Source organism: Prionailurus bengalensis, chromosome D2, assembly GCF_016509475.1.
Source record: "Prionailurus bengalensis isolate Pbe53 chromosome D2, Fcat_Pben_1.1_paternal_pri, whole genome shotgun sequence".
NCBI lineage: Eukaryota > Metazoa > Chordata > Mammalia > Carnivora > Felidae > Prionailurus > Prionailurus bengalensis.
Genome location: NC_057351.1, coordinates 77,222,333 through 77,242,478, shown reverse-complemented (window position 1 = coordinate 77,242,478; position 20,146 = coordinate 77,222,333). Strand labels below are relative to the sequence as shown.

The 20,146-nt window shown below is 47.7% G+C and overlaps 1 protein-coding gene across 10 annotated transcripts in view; it reads left to right on the top strand.

Annotated features, from left to right (window-relative positions):
• Positions 1 to 20,146, top strand: part of FGFR2 (fibroblast growth factor receptor 2) — a 108,253-nt gene that overhangs the window by 37,650 nt on the left and 50,457 nt on the right. For all 10 annotated transcript variants that reach the window (XM_043597727.1, XM_043597726.1, XM_043597725.1 and 7 more), the window contains 2 exons: positions 2,547 to 2,716; positions 14,756 to 14,879. In XM_043597727.1, coding sequence (XP_043453662.1) covers positions 2,547 to 2,716; positions 14,756 to 14,879 — 294 coding nt within the window. The remainder of the gene's footprint in view (positions 1 to 2,546; positions 2,717 to 14,755; positions 14,880 to 20,146) is intronic.

The window sequence follows — 20,146 nt, the reverse complement described above, 5'->3', positions numbered from 1 at the left end:
GATCAGCTCAGCCGTAATCGATGCTATCTCAAAGAGTCACTACATTAATATTTAGCTAATTCGTATGAATAGGCTATTGTGTTTACTTACACAAATGACATGAGTACGGACACCTGACAGCATGAGGTATGCTTTTCATTTAGGTCAGATTTATAAAAGTCTTTGTGTAGCAACAAAGCTCATTATTTATTTTGTGCTCTTAATGGTTTCTTTTCAGTGGCTGTGGCTGTGGCTGGATTTTTCTAAGTAGAAGCTTTTAGAGTGAAAGATTATTGAAATTGTTCCAGTGTATGCCAGGCCCTGGGAGTCTTGTGATGAATGGTAATCAGATACTCCCTGGTGAACCCTCAGAAGACTGGGTGTGTTTAGGGGCACTTGACACCCAAAGCCACATGGCTACCAAATTGTCTACTCATTGCAAATACAGCTGATTTCAGAGGAAAGAGTGGAGCCTCGTTCTTTACCCTTGGCTCTCCCCTCCTGCCCCCCACCCCCGCCCCAACCCTCAGGCCTTTCTTTCCCTGGCATGCAGGACTGACCACCTCAGCTTTGCCTTGCTTGCACCATCTTCTTGGCACATCGTGGAGACTCCCGTCTGTATCCCACCACCTTGACGCTTAGATAAACAAGGACAAAGAAGGTACAGCATGCCCTTGTTAAGAAATCTCCGCTCCACCTTTCATAGCCAGGTTTCAAGAGCAAGGGTGAGGCAAACAGGGGTAGGTAGTTTACCCCGATTCCTAATTGTGCCACGAAAATCCGGCTAAGTGAAGGGGTTTGTTGTCACCCCTTAGGAGCGAGCTGTGTCATCCACAGAATAGAGGGAGGGGGCTTGTAAATCTGTGTCAGAGACCAACCCCCTGCCTGGGCCCTTCTGCCTCTGGTTTGTGGAGTGGGTGTGTTCCTTCTCAGCCTAACCCTCAGCAGCAGTAAACACAGTTAGGAATCAGTCTCGTAGAATTTCGGTGTTCTAGGATGTTCTAGAATGTCCGAGGCCCCGCGGATGGATGCTTCGGGAGAATTTTGGCTACCAGTTTGCGAAGACAGAAACTTACGTGTGAGACGTGAAGTAGCTGTACAAGGTTTCAGTGGAACTTTTGGGCAGTGATGTAGAAGGCAGTGTGCCTTCGGGCCAGCCTGGCTATCCTGGACTCTTGGTCTTCAACATCAGAGCGGTTGAAAAGGATGGATTCCAACCCCTTGGAGAAGCTGGTTCTTAACTAGCCACGGACAGTAGGGGCAAAGATTCTGGAATCAGACTGCCTTGGCTCAAACCTGCCTGTATCTCTCTCGAGCTTTGTAGCTTTTCTGTGCCTCACTTTCTTCATCTCTAAACAGGGATCGTGATAATGCCTCTCATTGGATTGGTGTCAGGATTAATAGGTTAAACACGTAAGAGCTTTTAGAGCTCTGTTTGGTAAACACAAAGCACTCAGTCAGTGCTCGGTAGCCGTTGTTGTTGGCCGGCATGAAGAATTATGGCGGTATCCTGGATTGACGCTGTGGTTCTGATTCAGATCAAATGCCCTTCATTTGGCAACTTAAAAAGTTGTGTCTTCTTTTGAGTTTAAAGGGTCGCTTGTTTGTATCCATGACTTTGAGGGCCATTCAGAGGGCTGAATTTTACATAACATATAATCCGTAGCCTCCTAGTGAGTTTTTCTCTGCTCAGACATGGTAGTAGAATTATGGCATTCACAACCACCAAAAACTCTTTCCTCCATTTAAAAAATTAAAACAACAGGGGCGCCTGGGTGGCTCAGTCGGTGGAGCGTCCGACTTCAACTCAGGTCACGATCTCACCGCTCGTGAGTTCGAGCCCCGCATCGGGCTCTGTGCGGACAGCTCGGGGCCTGGAGCCTCCTTCGAATCTGTGTCTCCTTCTCTCTCTGCCCCTCCCCTGTGCGCTCTCTCTCTCTCTCTCTCTCTCTCTCTCTCAAATATAAAAATAAATAAAAATTTTTAATAAAAAAATAAAAACAAAAATTAAAACATAGTGCGAGGGCTTTTTGATTTGTCACATAAAGTGCTCCGAAGTTGATGCTGCGTCCCTGAAAGATTTACCCTATTAGGATGGTAAGTTATCTCCTTGCTGAGCCTTTAACGCTTCGGTGGGTAAGTTGACGTGGCTTCGAGCACAACTTGCTTGTGGGTGTATGCGATCGTTTGCTAGGTGTGGTGATCTAAAAGGATCCATTCTGGAGGACTCAGCTGCTACGGTTGTATGCGTTGTCGCTGTCCATATAAAGTAGCATTTAAAAGCATGATTCAACATGAATTTATATTCTGGCACTAAGAACAAGGGAGAGAAGGTACCTCAAACACTTTTTCCCCCCCCTTAAGAAAGAGAAACTAACAAGAAGTTCATCTCCAGGGACCTTCTGCTAGGCCATCTGCTAGACTTCAGAACAGTTTTCTCCTCATGGAAATATTACCCAGAGATTTTGAAAATGTCAGATCGTTCACATACAAAGTAAAATTCTCTCCCGTGTCACGGAAACGAAGCGCTCCCTTTCCGTACGTTATAACGTTGTTTTCCACAACAGGAGCGCCATACTGGACTAACACAGAAAAGATGGAAAAGCGGCTGCACGCGGTCCCTGCAGCCAACACAGTCAAGTTTCGCTGTCCAGCTGGGGGGAATCCAACACCAACTATGAGGTGGCTGAAAAACGGAAAGGAATTTAAGCAGGAGCATCGCATCGGAGGCTATAAGGTAAAATCCGGTTTCCAAAATGCTCTATTTCTTACATTTTTGTTAATCCATTTTTAAGTAGTTGAAAAGTAGGAACCTTCAGAAGGGATATTTAAAAAAAAAATGAAAAATCAGTAATGATCATAATTGGTCATTTCCGCACTTGACATTTGAAAAAAGTTTTCCTGGGCTTACAGGTTACTTTATTTATCTATCTTTTAAGGTTTATTTATTTTTGAGAGAGAGAGAGAGAGAGCACGCGCAAGCAGGGGAGGAGCAGAGAGAGAGGGAGACACAGAATCTGAAGCAGGCTCCAGGCTCTGAGCTGTCCGCACAGAGCCCGACGCGGGGCTCAAACCCACGAACCTCAAGATCATGACCTGAACTGAAGTCGGACACTTAACCTTAAGACTGAGCCATCCAGGTGTCCCTGGGCTCACGTGTGCTTTCAAAGCATAATTCCCATTTCTATTGTTCTTTTTTTTTTTTTTAATGTTTATTTATTTTTGAGACAGAGAGAGACAGAGCATGAACAGGGGAGGGTCAGAGAGAGAGGGGGACACAGAATCGGAAGCAGGCTCCAGGCTCAGAGCTGTCAGCACAGAGCCCGCCGTGAGGCTCAAACTCACAGACCGTGAGATCATGACCTGAGCCGAAGTTGGAAGCTCAACCGACTGAGCCACCCAGGCGCCCCATTTTTTTTTTTAATGTTTATCTTGAGAGAGAGCATGAGTGGGGAAGAGGGGCAGAGAGGGAGAGCGACCATCCCAAGCAGGCTCCAAGCTGTCAGCACAAAGCCCAACGCAGGGCTCGATCTCATGGACCATGAGATCATGACCTGAGCCAAAATCAAGGGTCGGACACTCAACCGATGAGCCACCCAGGCACCCTTACATTGTTCTTTATGTGAGAAGAGTTTAATAACAGAAGGGTGGGAAGTTGAGAGTCTGTTTCCTATATGCTTTATTGTCTGGAACACTAGAACTGGAGCAGCATTGGAGAAGCAAACTTGTACTTGCCCTGTTTGGGCAGGATTGTAGGATAGGGGGTGGACTTGGCTTAGACGCTGGAGTATGAAATAGTACTTATTAAGAGAGGATGCTTCCGTGGTGAGAGAGGCAATCTCTCCATCCTCTGTCTTCACGGCCCTGGAGAGCCCATCACAGAATGTGGTGATGAGTAATCTCATCACTCAGGCAGGGGTGAGGGGTGGAGGGGGAGGTGGAAATCGACCACCCTCTCCCTGAAAAGGCCTGTAGATGCCTATTCGGGCTTTTGTTCGTCCATTCAGCAGACGCCGATGAGCACGGTCTTTGGCAGGCACCGTCCTAGGCGCTGGACAGAGCACGGCCCTAGCTCACGGGGGTTCCTCGTCTCGTAGGGAAGGTGGATGAGAAAGCCACAGCCTGGATGGGCTGAAGTCAGAAGAGCATGTTGTCGTGTGGATGTGCAGGGGGAGATGATGTGGGCTCTTTGGGAGGCTACGGATAATGGAGGTCAGGAAAAGATTCTGGGCTGAGTTTGAAGGAAGGGTGTCTCAGGAAGAGAGACATGGGATGTCTAAGTTATTTGGTCTGGAAGGGGAGGCCTGGAGGAATTTAATTTAGTATATGAGGAAGACTTGGGGAACCTTACTGTGACATTCTTTGGTGTGTTTGGAAAGCATGAACGGGTGCATTAGTTATCTATTACCGTGTGTAACAAATTATCCCAAGACCAGTGACTTTAAACAACATTTTTATTTAAAAAAATTTTTTTTAATGTTATATTTATTTTTGAGGGGAGGCGGGGAGAGACACAGAATCCGAAGCAGGCCCCAGGCTCTGAGCCATCAGTACAGAGCCCAACACAGGGCTTGGACTCATGAACCACGAGTCATGACCTGAGCCAAAGTCGGACGCTTAACCGACTGAGCCACCCAGGCACCTCTAAACAGCATGTATTATTTCGCAGTTTCTGTGGGTCAGGAATCCAGGTGTGGCTTAGCCGGGCCTTTCACCTCAAGGCCTCTCACAGGAATGCAACTAAGGCTTGAGTCTGGAAGTCTGATTTGTAGGGTCAGCTGGGGAAGGACCTGCTTCCAGACTCATTCCCGTGGTTCTTGGATTCACTTCTTTGCAGGTTGTTGGGCCAGAAGCCTCAGTTCCTTGCTGGCTGTGGGCTGGAGGCTGCCCTCAGTTCCTCACTCGCCCCATGGGCCTCTTAGTACGGCAGCTCTTCCTCAGGGAGAGCAGACAAGAAGAGGTAGCGTGTGAAGAAGATAGAAGTCACAGCCTTTTGTAACCTAATCATGGAAGTGACATCCTACCATTTGGGCTGTTTTTCTGTTATTAAGTAAATCATTAGGGGAGGAGGTTAAATCCCCAAGGGCATGAGTATCAGGAGACCTGGAGAATCACTGGCAGCCATCTTGGAAACCTGCAAGGGGGTAAATCAGAGGATGCTCTAGCCTGCATCCCAGCTTGTTAAGAACCAGGTAGAAGAGGACTTCCTGGTGGCAGGAGTGAGATACGGGAAAAGTCAGGAGTTTCTGCTGTTTACCTGTGTCTAACACACCAGTGTCACTTGAGAGGGTACTTGAGTCCTGACCCGTCACTGCTGTGGTTAAGTGGACCTCCTCTCCCCACAAAGTGCTCTGGGGGCCTCTTCTGAAATACCATACACAATGCTCACCTTTAAAGGATTGTCTTCTTCAAAAATTTGTGACTTTTAACATTTAGACATAGCTGGAAGCCTGGGCGGCTCAGTTGGTTGAGTGTCCAACTGTGGCTCGGGTCATGATCTCATGCGTCATGAGTGTGAGCCCCGCATCGGGTTCTCTGCTCTCGGTGCGGAGCCTGCTTTGGATCCTACGGCGCCCTGTCTGTCTCTGCTCCTCCCCTGCTCACGCACACACACTCTCTCTCTCTCTCTCTCTCTCAAATATAAACAAACATTTAAAAAAAAAAAAAGTAACTAGATGCTCAATCCCAGAGGATAATAGGGAAAAGCCTATGAATAGATTCCTAGCATGTGCGGGGCAGTTTGTGTGTGAAACAGATGTGAGATACACCTGCTGAGAGGTGGGTGCCTCTGAAGTTCTGGAAGCAGACGCACCTCGCTGAGCTTCCGTGATTCCTGCTTGTTGGTGGGACTAGTAGGCAGGAGGGTGGTTTTTCTCTTCACCCTTAGGTCAGCCCTCACACCGGGCACAATGAGATTGGAAGGTCGGCTCGCTTTCTTTGTAAAGGACGAATTGACAAAGATTTCATTGGGTGGTGCTGCTTGGAAAGAAAGAGTTAAAACCGCCACAGTCGTGGCCCCTGGGGATCATTCTAACCACAAATGCTCTCCAAAGACATAATTGATGCAGTTCCAGTGATACATTTCAATACGACTAAAAGTATAAGGCTGGTGGTCAAAATCCTGGTGGTTAACTAATTTCCTCACTTACGACAGCCGTGGAAAGAAGTTAAAAGAATTAATGAGCCTCCAGAAACTCCTGGTCTCAAAATAAATAGGCCCAACATCATTATTCTGGGTAAGGAGGTTTCTGCGAATCTGAATTAGTGATTATGAATGTGCCAGAAGGCTAAGGGTGCCTGATGAGGAAATGCTGCTTGATTTTTAACAGGTGTAGTTCAGTCTTAATTATTGAGGACAACATTCTACTAACTGGAGAGCACCTGCACCCTAAAAACAACGTGGGGAACCTTTAGCAGAATACCTTTAACCTGTTCCCGTGGAGGCACAGAAGACCAAAAGTTTTTTTGTTGTTTCATGTTTGAGCCGTTTCTGGAGCAAAAGAATGGGAATTTGAGCGCATGGGAACAAAAATCTAAAGTATATTTTGCTCTAGGGACGCCTGGCTGGCTCAGTCGGCAGAGCGTGCAACTCTCGGTCTTGGTATTGTGGGTTCGAGCCCCACATTGAGTGTAGGGATGACTTAAGAAATAAAATCTTAAAAAACTTATATTTTGCTATTAAAAAAAAAAAAAAGGCAAAGAGGGGAGAGAACTGTACCTTTGGAACATGGTGTGCTGGCCAGAGGTGATGCGGGCACATTTCTGGCCCCGCTGGACTTTCTCTGGAGAAGAGTCCATGGCGATGCCTGAGCGCCCTGGGCTGGGGGGGTTGGTGGGGGGATCACCCCATCAAACGCAAAGATGGTCAATCTGGATTTAGTAAGGAGTCTTCACAACAGTTGTGGCACTGGACGTTGATTTGGGGGATACTGGTTCTCTCAGAAATTCCATGGACTCAACCCAGGTCCCCAGGTCACGAAGTCCTTGGTGGTCGCAGAGGCCGGCATGCCCCAACCTCCCATCGGTCCAAGCTCTCCGGCTGGTGCAGGCGTCTTCAGGGCTCGAACAGAGTAGAGGCAGGAGCATGGGGTTCCCGCCAGGTTTGCAAACACTGTCTACAGACACTTTTAAAGAATTCTGCTTCTCCAGCGTTCGCCCCGAGGGAACCCGTGCATACAATGCACTCCCCCTAAAGCAGAGACCTTACTGACACACGGACAGCCCCATGTCCACACGCCCCTCTCCTCTGACTCCTGTCCCTTTGCCACTTTAGTGAACGAAGAAGCAAAGCGTCAAGTTTTCCAAGATGTATTTTTCCAGAAAGCAAGACCTGAAAGTTTCCGCAAACAAATGTGTGTTATTTCTGTGATTTTTTTTTTCTTCATAAATCTCCTTCTATAAACCATGGTGACTCTGTCTAGCTCAACTGCCTGTCGAGTTCTTTCTACCTGTTTATGGATCCAGCACCTTGGCCCTCACCCATGGCATTCCAGCTTGTTCTGAAGTGGTCTGCCTATGTGGCCAGTGAAGGGAGAAGGGAACACAAAAAGCCAAAACAAAATCAAAGAGAATTATGAAATGGGACAGGAAGCTCATTTTAATTAAAATGACCAGTAGAGCTCTTTGGTATGGCTCAGTCTTGTTTACCAAAGAACTCATGCTGAGCCTTCCTTAGGTGATTAAGAGTCATATTGTTTTTCTTAGTATGTGGGCAAAGGCTGGTTGGATGTTATTTATGGTGGTAGAGGTCGATTTGAAGCATAACTGTATCTCCCTAATTGTGCTTATGCCCGGGCTTTTTCATCAGTCTTGACGGTGGGCAAGTTGTTTAAGCTCTTCGTGTTTAAGGCCACCTGTCCTTAAAATGACAAGTTTGGACAGATGATCTCGAAGGTCTAACCCCCTCCCAACTGTGATTTAGTAGCATCACCATCAACCATTTTTTATCATCAACAATAGCACAGAATTTTTTTTTTTTTAAGAAAGAGGTTACCTTTAAGGCTAGATATTTCATAGGGCTCTGAACAATAATTACAATTTAATGCAGAAAAGCCACAGCACCGGGGTAATTAATAGACCACCTCAGTTCCCAAGTCGTGCCCAGGTAATGACTGAAACATAGAGGGGAAGAGTATTCTTAAAAATTGCATTTCATGCCACCTAGTAACTATAAGAACCAAGAGAGATCACGGGACAAAGCCCTCCCTCAACCTGGCCGTGAAACTGGCACACGAGCATTGGCTTCAGGCATCTGGAGGTTGGAACTCCCATGGGGCCCCTGAGCAGAGAGAAGCATGACACAGTTTGGACTGTCCATTTCCTAGTCTATTTCAGATCCAAGAAAAGACAGGGGAAAACCTCTTTTCTTATAATCACAATGAAAACCTGATGGTTTTGATGGGTAGGTTAATTAGATTTACGTTTTCTGGGTTACTTAGAAGTCACATTAGAGACCTTTGCTTAAATGGTATGCTTAATCCCAAAATCTGTTTATTTGGAAAAATCACTACCCTTGCCCTTATTAATATATTTATACTTTGTTGAGCTCTTTCTCAGCCAAGACAGTTCGGCTTTAATCCCAGAGCAGGCAGTCTGTGATGAGGAAGCAGGTGTATGTTGCCATCAGCCAACATGCGCGACCGCTCCCATGTGTCCTGACCGTGCAAGGTGTCCCCCCCGCCACTGTCTGCCATGGCGCTGGGTCCCCTGCGCAGCCCAAACAGGGGAGCACTGTTGTTTTACCCCTTTTCCAGATGAGGCTGGTCATGAGACTTCTCAGTGGCAGGGCTGACATTTGGACCCAAGTGGTTTTCTTCCACAGTTGATGCTCTGACTTAACTTTCTTCAGATGTGGTTCCATGATTTTGTAAGAAACACTGGTGGTAAATTAGAAATCTGGAAACAGTGCTGGCGTCCCAGGAACATGTGAGGATCCGTTGGCCTAAAGATGTTCTGTTGAGAGCAAAGCTGGGCATCTGATGCTGCTGTTCCCACTTCCCTGACCTGTATGGGATTTTTGCAAATTGCGCTGAAATACACGTAACGTAAAACTTGTTATGTATTTTTCATCACCCTAAACAGAAACTCTGTATCCATTAAGAGGCAGTTCTCCATTTCTCTAATCTTTCTGTCTGAATTTGCCTGTTGCAGGTAATGCAGGTAAGTGGAATCATAGGCTATTTGTCCTTCTGTCTGTTGTGTGTATCTGTCTTTCTGTGTGTGGTAGCAACAATCAGACCTCGATTCCTTTTTCACGGCTGGATAATACTCCCTTATATGGATGAGACCCCAGTTTGTTTATCTGTTCATCTGTTGACAGGCACTGGGGACGTTTCCACCTCTTGACTCTTGCGGTTGGTGTAGCTGTGTGAACGTGGATGTGCACGTACCTGTTCGAGTCCTTGCTTTCAGTTCCTTTGGCATCTACGTAGCAATGCTATGCTGGGTCATCTGGTGATTCTTCATTGAGCTTTTTTGAGGAAGGTCGTGAGATTTTTAAAGAGTTTATTTCAAAAGGCAGCAAGTGCCCTGCTGGCAGTCTTGGCCCGCCCTCCCACTCCCACTCGCTTTTCTTGCCTTGTATAATTCTCTTCCCACTTCTCTGGGAGATCCATGCTTTGTGTAGTGAGCTGGGGGGAAGAGTTTCTGCAGTTGTGTCCTAGAGGATCAGAGCTCGCCTCACCCTGCTCTCTGGACACCTCCTGAGAAGCAGACTTGGGCAACTTAAGCATTAATCGGGCTTTTGCCTCCACATCTGCCTGGTGATAAGCACCAGGGAGTGCCACAGCCCTTGACACATGTACTCAGTTTGTGCACACCTCCAGAGACGTGGTTTCGAGATGCCAGGAGCCTGTCGAAGGTGGGGGTCTGGCCTGGGACAGCAAGACTTCATGCATCATAATGCCACCTGGTTGATGTTGAGCTGTAGGTCATGGGCTGCCTTTATGAAGGCCAGCGGTCCAAGGGATTGCTGCCTTTCTCCATAAATTGCACCCTGATACCGGTGGAAGGAGGCGTCGGGAGTATTTGCCGTCACACGGACACAGTATTCTTTGACTTGGCACGGAGCAAAACTTTCTATCTAGCTTCTGGATGTTTATTCTGCTTGTTATTGAACACCTAGGTATTTGGAAATGTCCAGATTTTTTTTTTTTTTTTTTTTTTTTTTTGGTTTCACTGTGGAAACCAAACATCCAGGTGACAGCCTGGGTCTTTGACCTGGCTTCACCTTTCACTTAGGTGTTTTGGTATCATACAAACTAAATCTACATTCCCAGTTGTCTCCTGAAGGTAGCTGGGTGTTTAACATGCACCTCGGGAGATTTAGGTAGCAGAGGAATTCTGAAAAAACCCGTCTGGCCCACCTCTTCGTCGTCTTTGTGACGACGGTGTGGAATGTTCGTGGGATCCACTTTTTGTGTTAGGAGGGAAAGAGTTGAGGCCATGACCTTCAGTCTGCTTTGTTTCAGTATTGCAATGTTGTTTTTTAAAAGCCTTCAGCGAACATCGTCTTGAAGCCTCACGCTCTCTAATTCTGTTCATTGGCAGATGAAAACTAATGATGAATTTTCTACAGGGGTTTGGCCACGGGCAGGGGTGAGAAGGAAGGATGGCACGGGTGTCATTGGGTGCAGGACGTCTCTGCGCCCCCAGCTCTTGTGCTCAGGCTGCCAGCAAATTCCAGATGCGGTGGTCCTGCAGCAGGGGACGCCCGCGGAGAGGTTTTATTTGACTTTTTGGTCAAATGTGTGCGATTCCTGTTTGAATTTGAAAGGGTGAAAATAGGAAACAAGCAAACAACATGCACAATCACACCACGAAATTATATAAAATGTACTGCTGATAATTTAGTACATTTCCTTTCCGACTTTAGCTTTCCTTCTGACTATACAGTCAGGCTTATAGATTCAGGGCTATAGGCATCTGTGGTGTGTGTGTGTGTTTATACAGTGGCATCCTGAATGCACATTTTTATCCAACCTCCTTTTTTTTTCATTTATCAATAACTATTTTAAAAAATTGTTTTTAATGCTTATGTGTTTTTGGGAGAGAGAGAGGAGAAAGAGAGGGACAGAGCACATGTGGGGGAGGGGCAGAGAGAAATGGAGACACAGAATCCGGAGCAGGCTTCAGGCTCTGAGCGGTCAGCATAGAGCCTGACGCGGGGCTTGAACTTCACAAGCCACGTGAGAACATGACCTGAGCCCAAGTCGGACGCTTAACCAACTGAGCCACCCAGGTGCCCCTCATTTATCGGTAACTATAAATAACACCTTTACCAGGTCTGAACTTAAGAATACCTCCTCCTTTTTAATGACTGTGTGCTATTTTGTTGGAATGAATTAAGTCCTGTAGGATGAGCTGTGTGTTGTTAATGGCTCTCTTCCTGATGGATTCGGTTTTGCTGTCACAAGCAGTGCTCGAAGCAATCATCTTGTTCATGTGCCTTGAAGTAATCCTCCTGGTTCTCTGTGTAGCCTAGATTTCTAGAAGTGGAATTAACTGGGTTAAAAAAAAATGTGTTGCTAATTTTAACAGGCCCTGCGAAATTATTTTACAGAAAGGTTTTTTCCTACCCTATGTTCCTATTCTCAATTGGAGTCTCTTTTTCCTTACACTCTTAAGTACTCAATGGCATGGATCTTCCTAATTTTTGTTAATCAGCCGGTGAATAACCGCGTCTCATTATTGTTTTAATTTGCATTTCCCTGATTGTTAATGAGGTTAAGCATCTTTTCATATGTTTATTGGGTATTTACATTCTCTCTTCTGCGAGTGCAAAAGATGGGACTCTGACCTAACTGGCGGAGGAGTTGTGGCACTTAAAAAGATGAGGAATTAAAAACAAAACAAAACACAACAACAACAAAAAAACCACACTGAAAAGGACGTCTTACATTTTTGTTGGGAGGGTAGTGTCTGTAGGTTTACACTGAATCGTGGTTTGGAAACGGAGTGTTCAGAAAAGAGACACAAGAAGTCTTTGTGCCTTTGTTTCCTCATCTTGATAGAGTTGCTGTCTGTACTCTCTCGGCTTGTCATTAAGCGACCACTAATTAATGGTAGGATATCCCCTGCAAAAGCGTCAAGCCTTCCCACCGTTGGCAGCTTCTAAGGGCGTCCCTTTGGAAAATGCCACAGCTCATAACATTTGGGATTGGTCGTATGTCCAGGAATCAAATACTAGGGCAATGGTGTAAGAAAGCAAATATTAACAGCACTGCATGGGGCGATATTGATTGAGTACCAAGGTCTCCAAAGGGGCAGAAGCCCCTTGTTTGGTAACTGTGTTTCCCATTGTGAAAGCATTCGATAAATGGTAACTTATTAATAATTGTAGTGCATCTCCAGGAAGTAAATATTCAGGGAGCACGCGCTCTTGAAGGAGGCTCTCCCGTGGAATGCCGTGGCCCCAACGAGAGACTGGAGCTGCCCTAGGGTTACCAACGGCAGCGGTATGCTGAGCTGCGTATGCCAAGATTTAATGTCTTGGGCAGAAGCAGATGATGCCCTCCCCGTGCAGTTCACGTTCAGCCCCATTTGGACTGCGCCCCGTGCCAAATCTGGATCCAGGCGCGAGAAAGACATTGACAGTTTGGATGGGGTCCAGAGACAGGCACTAGTCGTGATTAAGGGCTTATGGGCATGACATTTGAGCGGGGGCTCAAAGAACTGAATATTTACAGCAGGGCTAAATGCTGGATTACGTGGCTTGGTGACGTTAGGGCCTCTGGCTTCATCCCTAAGTTACCCTCTGTGTGATTAGCTCTTTCAGAGTCCAGGAAAGTCCCGCTGCTGATAACCCCTGCACGCTTGGGGGGAGGGCGGGTCTCTGTATGGGCCCACCTGCCTCAAGTTGAATCAAGGAGTTTGTTAGCACCCAGCTCCAGGGTAGCACCCGGAGGGGGCGGGGAGATTTGGGGTAGAGAAGTCTCACTGCCCTGGGACATTTAGCAACCGCCTCCGTTCCTTCACAATATTCCTTCTATAGGCTGTGCACCTAAGGTGCTTACCCCTCCTTCGCAGGACCCTGGCCTCTTGTTTGGCTCTCCTACAAGTGCGTGGCCCAGCCAGGAGCAGGAAGCGGGGCTTCTCCCAAGCAGAGTACAGATTTCTCTCCATGGTGGGGTCTGATGCCCGCAGCGTCCTCTTACCGCCAGACTTTTCACCTGTGACAGCGACAATGACGGTCCCCCCGCCAGCTCCACGACATTAAGACTGGGACGGTCTTGATGGTGATACAGGGGGGAGCTGGTGGGCTGCCGCGGCTGGAGCAAAGGGACCGTCTGCCCAGAGCTCACTCTTCAGCGCTTGTGCTTGGTGAGGAGAGGAGTCCAGCCCTCACCCCCGTGATCCTGCATAAGACCGTCCGTGATGAGCAGTGGTCTCGTTTGTGACCTCTGCATCGGTGGCTGCTCTTGCGGTGCTGGCCTGCCTGCACAGAGCTGAACATCTGACATGACACGCCTCGAGTCGTAACAGGCTCTGATAACCCCTTACCTCTGTTGGCGCCGCTTTTCAAAGCGGACAGCTGCTCTGCCCTCCCGTTTTTGTAATGGAGCATTCATGAGATGATCTTTATTCTCTAGTTCCTTGACTCACTCATGTGCTTGCAGAGGCTCGGCTGGTATTAGCAGTTTTTATGTGATTAAGGCAGAAAACACTTGCAGCGCTCAGGGAATCATGCAGAAGGTCAGTTGGAATTCCTGAAATCATAGTTAAGACCACGAGGGCCCTGGCTTTTTTTTTTTTTTTTTTTTCTTTCCCCCTTCTCCGTTTCTCTAGAGTGCCTCGTCCAAAATGCCTTTAAAACATGATTTGGATTTGGGGGAAAACCTTAAAGCCTTAAACCTGCAAGGTGAAATCTGCATTTTGGCTCTTTGTAAGGAAAAGTCACGCTTGCTTGAAAGTTTGAGTCTATTAAAATACTTTAAAAGCCAGGTGCGAATGTTGGAGTCTAGTCTGTTCGCATGTTGACAGAACGGTGGGTGGGAATCACAATAACTTATTTTCACACGTGCCACTTATCTCTCTGAAAAGTCTCAAGGAGTTTGTAAGCAGACGGATATACAACTTAGGTTTCCTAAGGATTCATTGCTCCCATATTTGGCATTCTGAGTATATCTCTCGGGAACATGTCGCATCTATTTAGGCATTGCCAGAGATGGGAGGGGCAGGCCTGTGTTCCCAGTTGAAACTTCTTGAGACTTCCAGACAGCATCTGGGGGTGATGGGGGAAGAAATGGCAGGTTTTCAGACTGGAAGGCTCCAGGAGCAGTACAGTACCTAGCTTGTGGGCTCCTTGGGAGAATTCACATTAGCTGAGGCCGAACAGAATATGCACAGTAATCCTGGCATACAGCAGGTGCTCACTGGTGCTGGCTCTAAATGGTTCCTTGGCGCTGTGGGGCCTGAGGCTTCCTAGTGGATGAGCGACCTTTTGGCTCCCCTGCTCTGGGGCACTGATACCTTTGCAGGCCAATGGTCTGGCCATTTGGCAGCTCCTGGAGGAACCCATCCTTCATCGACAGCCTCGCTCCGTACACTTGCATATCTGAACATGTCAGTATCCCCCTTGCTCGACATTCACCATGACGATAATGATTGTTTTCGTTTGGCTCCATTCTGTGTGCTTAGTACGAGGGAAATTGACAATTGAGGTGATTCTTCTCTACCTTCCTTGTCTCCTCCAACTTCTTTTTAAATCAAGATGGCAGAGTACCTGGTAATTTATGCTAAGATTGCTAAATAACCACCTTTCCTTTGATCTTTTCAGGTACGGAACCAGCACTGGAGTCTTATTATGGAGAGCGTGGTCCCATCTGACAAAGGCAATTATACCTGTGTGGTGGAGAACGAGTATGGCTCTATCAATCACACGTACCACCTTGATGTTGTTGGTGAGTTTGCTTCTCCCCGAGGGACAGCTGTACGCCCGCCTGCTACAGCGTGACTCATTTAACCCCGCGAAAGTGAGTCTGGTTTCTCCCCATGGTTTAAGGAGAGAGACCGTTGGTTCGTTTTCCTTCTTTCTGAATGTAATCTGTTGTTTGAGAAGGATTCTTCCGTCATTTGACGATGTTCCTGTTTCCCGATTAGCCATGTTTTACGTATTTTGTGTGATCCTCTTGGTTCCCTAGCACCGTTTTGGGTGAAATGGACGTGGTGTGAAATGTGTTGACACTCTGAAAGCCGGTATTACTCTTAAGAACGTCCGTGTGTTCAGGGAAAGGGTACAGTTACGCGCTAGGAGAACTTGGTTTTTAAAAGGGAGGCAGCATTATCCAAAGAAGGGCAATTGGGCAATGCTGGCTAAAGAGTAAAGGAAAAGGTATTGTGATGACTGAACTTCTAGCTGGCTGGAGGAAGGATAGTGTCCAGGGGCCCTTTACTTCCATCAGAAGAAAGTCATTCAGTGCTCTACTGTGGGTTCAGCTCCCGTGGAAAGGGAACTGTGTATATGGGCTTGTAAATTCCTTTTTATCTAAGTGCTCAGATAGGTAGGCTACTTTAATTAGATGTCTTAAGATCAATAGGCTGTTGTCCTGGAATTCAAATGTCTTCCTATCTTGCCCTTTATGATGGGTTTTGTTGTAACTGATAAAGGAAGGGTGTTTCTCTGTCTTGTTGGAGGACTGGAGATACCTAGGATGTGTCTCCTTGTTGCAGGGATGGTGGGCTAAGATCCCTTCTTTGGCACGACCCATCTTTTGCTCTGCCTTGTCCTCCACCCTGACTCACGGCATCACCACCTGACCTGACTGGGGGTCAGCTAACCAGTTCGCCCTTCTCCACTTGCAGATTGCCAGCTCCCAAGGCCTCAAGTCCAAGCTCACCTTGATTGATTTTTGCCTTAACGTGACCCTTTGTTTCTCCACAGACTCCTGCCCCGCCACCGTGTCTATGAACGAAGACTTTCCTCCATCATTTTCTATGCGTGTGTCCCTCGTATTATTTCGTATGTGGGCATTTCTTCTCCTTCAGTAAACTATAAACTCTTTGAAGAGAGGCCCCACAGATACCTGAATTGCCCAAAGAACCATTAAGAAACCTTCCAAAAGCTTGACCAACCACATTTCATAGATTTTGGCTAATGGAAGTTTTAGGTTAACTGAAAATTAAACAGAAGCCATTTTTAGATTTTCTATCAAGTTAAATTAAATCCAGAAGGAACTCCCCCTAGGAAAGCATGAGATCGTCTTTATTTCCATGTGTACGTAAGGATTCAGTGAAACAAGTTCTTGTCCTTCAGAAGCCTTACTGTGAAATTTGGTTGCTTTCACATAATGTTGCTCCTGTGGGCATTCATAAAAGACTGAGTTCCAGAACCCTCCTTTCTCACAGAGATACTCGTGGAAGGTTTCTTAGTGGGAGTTACTACGTACAGATATTTTACAAATCAAACACAAAGAAGTAACGCTCAAATATGGGACGAAAATGGTGAACATTTATTTTGGCATCGATGTGCCGTAAATCTGTTGGTTAAGCACACAACGTGGAATTCACATTGGGCCTCACATCTCCTGAATTTGACACGAAAGTGTTTCTATTTAAGGAAAGAAGGTTCGGGGGCTAAAAGTTCTCAATGCCTAATTTTGAAACAAGCAGTTTATTGTGCGAATAAAATAATTGCGCTGTAGCAATCCGCGGGGCTCATGGCTGTGTACGCCTACAGATTGTTCATTGGGATCGGTCGGGGACCATTCCAGGAATCCCCCCGTCAGCTTGGCCACCCCAGCCACGGGCTCTGGCTCCTAGCAGGTTTTAGGTTGAGTTGTTATGTAAAACATTCAAAAGCCCCCTCCCCTCCCACCTCTCCTTTGAGCTTTCTGGCAGCTCATCTCTGTGAAGCCCTGAAATCTCTCTTACAGTTTTAGGGTTGGATTTGAACTGGGCTGCTGAATAATGGAATTGTGCTGTCTAATGTTAATCCCCTGGCAGTCAGTGTTGTTGAAAAGAGCGTATGATTCAGTGGTGTGATGTAGAGAGGAGCATAGAGCGTATGGAGTAATGAATGCAGAGAAAGGCCCGATTATGTCACAAATTTGGGAGATTGCCCAGCCAAACGTGGGCCAATAATGACACAATGCTGGTTGGGAATATCCATTAAAGCTCAACCCCTAATAATTTTCCAAGCCTTGAACCTTCTTTATAAATAGAAGCCAAAAGTCAGTGGAGTATAAGACATTTTCAGGAAAGACGGAGGTGTGAAATACTCTCATCTTTGCTCAAAACCCCAGTAATTGCTTTGAGAAGCACTCATAAAATAAGAAGTGAGTCAGCTCCAGAGTCTCATGTAGACTTACAGGGTTGGCAGGCGGTCGTTCTGAACGTCTCCTCGAGTGGCGACAAAAGGGAATTCAGGCCCGAACAACGAGTTTCTGGTGGCCCCTCGGCCCAAGTGCAGGATTCCACCCCGTGATCACCGCTTCTCGGCCACGTCCGCGTCTCCCGGAAAAACCGGAGCCTCTTTCCCAGCGAAAGTCAAGTCCTGTTCTCGTTCACATCCTCCGAGGGTTTACTTTTGTTGCTATGCTACATAGGGTTGCGGTTCAGATATTACGAAGCATCAAAATGGGTGAGATCTTTTTATTGAAATCCTTCCTTGGAACGGCATTCCCCATAAGGACTTCCACATAAAAGCCGTGTAATTTAAGTGACATTCTTGTGTCTCGGGCATGAAGCGGCCAGCCATTGTCGTGTGTGAGGGAAGGGCTCTCGTTTACGGGCGCGCTTTCGGGAGCCTTGCTTGATCCTCACTAAAATTGACACCATTATTTTTCAGCCATTTACTTGTAGGGGAAAATTAGCATGAAGCACCGCTTCTGGGTAATTGTGCCGATAGTAAAACAGGCCCTCCTCAGAGAGCCGGCGGGTCTTGGCCATCGCTCCTCGGAGGACGCTGCAGTCCTGGATTCTGGCGGGGCCTCTGTCCCCAGGAAGCTGTGGCCTCGGACTCATCCTGAACCTTTGGTTTCAGCGGGGTTGGGTCCTTCTGGAGACTGTGCGGGGGGGGGAATCTGTTTCACGCCTCTCCCCGGCTTCTGGTGGCCTTCTGGTGGCCGTCAGCAGCTCTCCGCTTGTGACTTGTCATTCCGGCGTCTGCCTCTGCCTTCCGGTGGCCTTCCTCTCTGTGGCTCACAGGTGTCACCTGTCACTAGATTTCAGGCCTTGCCCTCGGAACAGGGTAGTGTCATCTCAAGATCCCTCAGTTAATTACAAGGACCTTGTTTCCAGGTAGGGTCACAGTCACAGGCTCCAGGGGTTAGGACAGGGACTCCTCTTTTTGGAAGGGTGGGGGTGGGGCACAGTTCAACCCACAACAGTGGTTAGGAGGCATCAGTTGGGTTAACAGATGAAAACACCGAATTGGCATCCTGGGGCCAACAACAAATGCTGATTTTCTCCCCTCAAACCGGGACTCTTTGGAGGGTTAGAGGGCATTTTGGGGGCATCTGGTGGCTCAGTCGGTTGAGCGTCTGACTTCAGCTCAGGCCGTGATCTCACAGCTCATGAGTTCGAGCCCCGCATCCGGCTCTCTGCTGTCAGGGCAGAGCCTGCTTGGGATTCTCTGTTCCCCCTCTCTCTGCATTTCCCTCTCTGTCTTTCAAAATTAACTTTAAAAAAAGGGCATTTTTAATAGGTTTAATTAGACCCCATCAGACCTTCTGGTAAATAAACCGAATGCCGTGCTGGGACCAACAGGTGGGGCCCCAGCTGGGTTACACCTTTGGTTAACGTGGTCGTCAGGGCTGTCCCAGGACTGATCAGGATGCAGAGGAAGATCGTGGTGTTTGAGAGCCCCGGGTTCTTCAAGCTGGCCTCTGCCTTCACCCGTCAGCCCTCTTACAGTTGAGGAACATCAAATTGGGGGAGTGGGGGGGGGGCGGTGAGGCATTTATTTGCCGAGAACTGAACCCTAGATCTGGGGTCTCCATCCGGTGTCCTCAAAGCCTGGGTTAATGCTCCAAGCACCACACATGGCGGTCTCTGTTTTTGGTGTCCTGTGGTGTGGACCAGCAGGGACCACTGCAGGACTCTGAAAAGGTACTGCTGTTATCCCCACCCCACGTTCAGCTCTGTTGCAAAATAGCAGAGAGAGAGAGATGAAGGTATCGAATGGACGAGTCGCTTGTCCTTCCTCAGACACCCTTTGGCTTTGAGTTACGAACTTTTCCTCCCTTTGGGTGTCCCAGTTCGGCAATCCCAGAGACCGTAAGTTTTGAGCTTTTCACCTGGCATTGGGCATTTGGGGGGCAGAGGTTGGAAACAGTGAGTGCCTCTGGATTTGCTGATTACCCTCTATCTGACTTTCCAGAGATTTCTCCTCCCCTAGGACAAGAGCGCTATAAGCGCTAGATAGTGTCTCAGTAGACAGTTGGGAGCCAGTCAGCGGCCAAGCATCCCTCTGGCTGGGTGGAGGGTCACTGAGGCCACCTCACCAGCCCTGACTTGCTCAGCGGGAGACCAGAAGGCTGCTGTCGACTAGTCCGTGACATAAATCTGCTGTAACTGGGCTCTGGGCGTGATGGGACGGGGCCTGAAAGCCGAAGGAATCTGTCCCAGTGCTAACCTCCCCCCTCCGGTGTGTACTCGGGAGGAATGAAGAGTCTGTTATTCCAGGCACTGACTGATAAGCCTGGCTCTGAGGCTGACACCTGGCACTCTGAGCCTTTGGCGGCCCATCCCCAGTGGGAGAAGGAGAAATTGCGAAAATTGTTTACTGCTTGGGGCAGCCTCTGTCCTGGGAAGACAAAGCCTCCAGTGTGATCCCTGAGCAGAAGGAGGGCGACCGAGGCAGGTTCGAGTCCCTCAGGGGACCCTTACACTTGTCCGGGATGAACTGTGGAATCTTTCTCGGGTTGGGAACAAAGTAGCGTTTACGTAAATGAAACGGTGGCCTCGTTGATTAACTGGTTGGTGTTATTACCGAAGCTGTCAAAATTAGGATCGTTCCTGCTCACTTGTTCCTGACAGAAGACCACACTCTGTCCGTGTTTTCTGCCACACCGTGGCTCCTAGATGAAAGCTTTTGTTTCTCTGTTTGATGAGGGGTGACCCGAGGTGGCATTAACCACACAAAACAGCGCACCCGGAGATTTTAGCGCCTTGAACGCCAGGCTGTCACTTTGTGAGTTGCCACGTGTGTGCATTTCCCTGGCGTCCA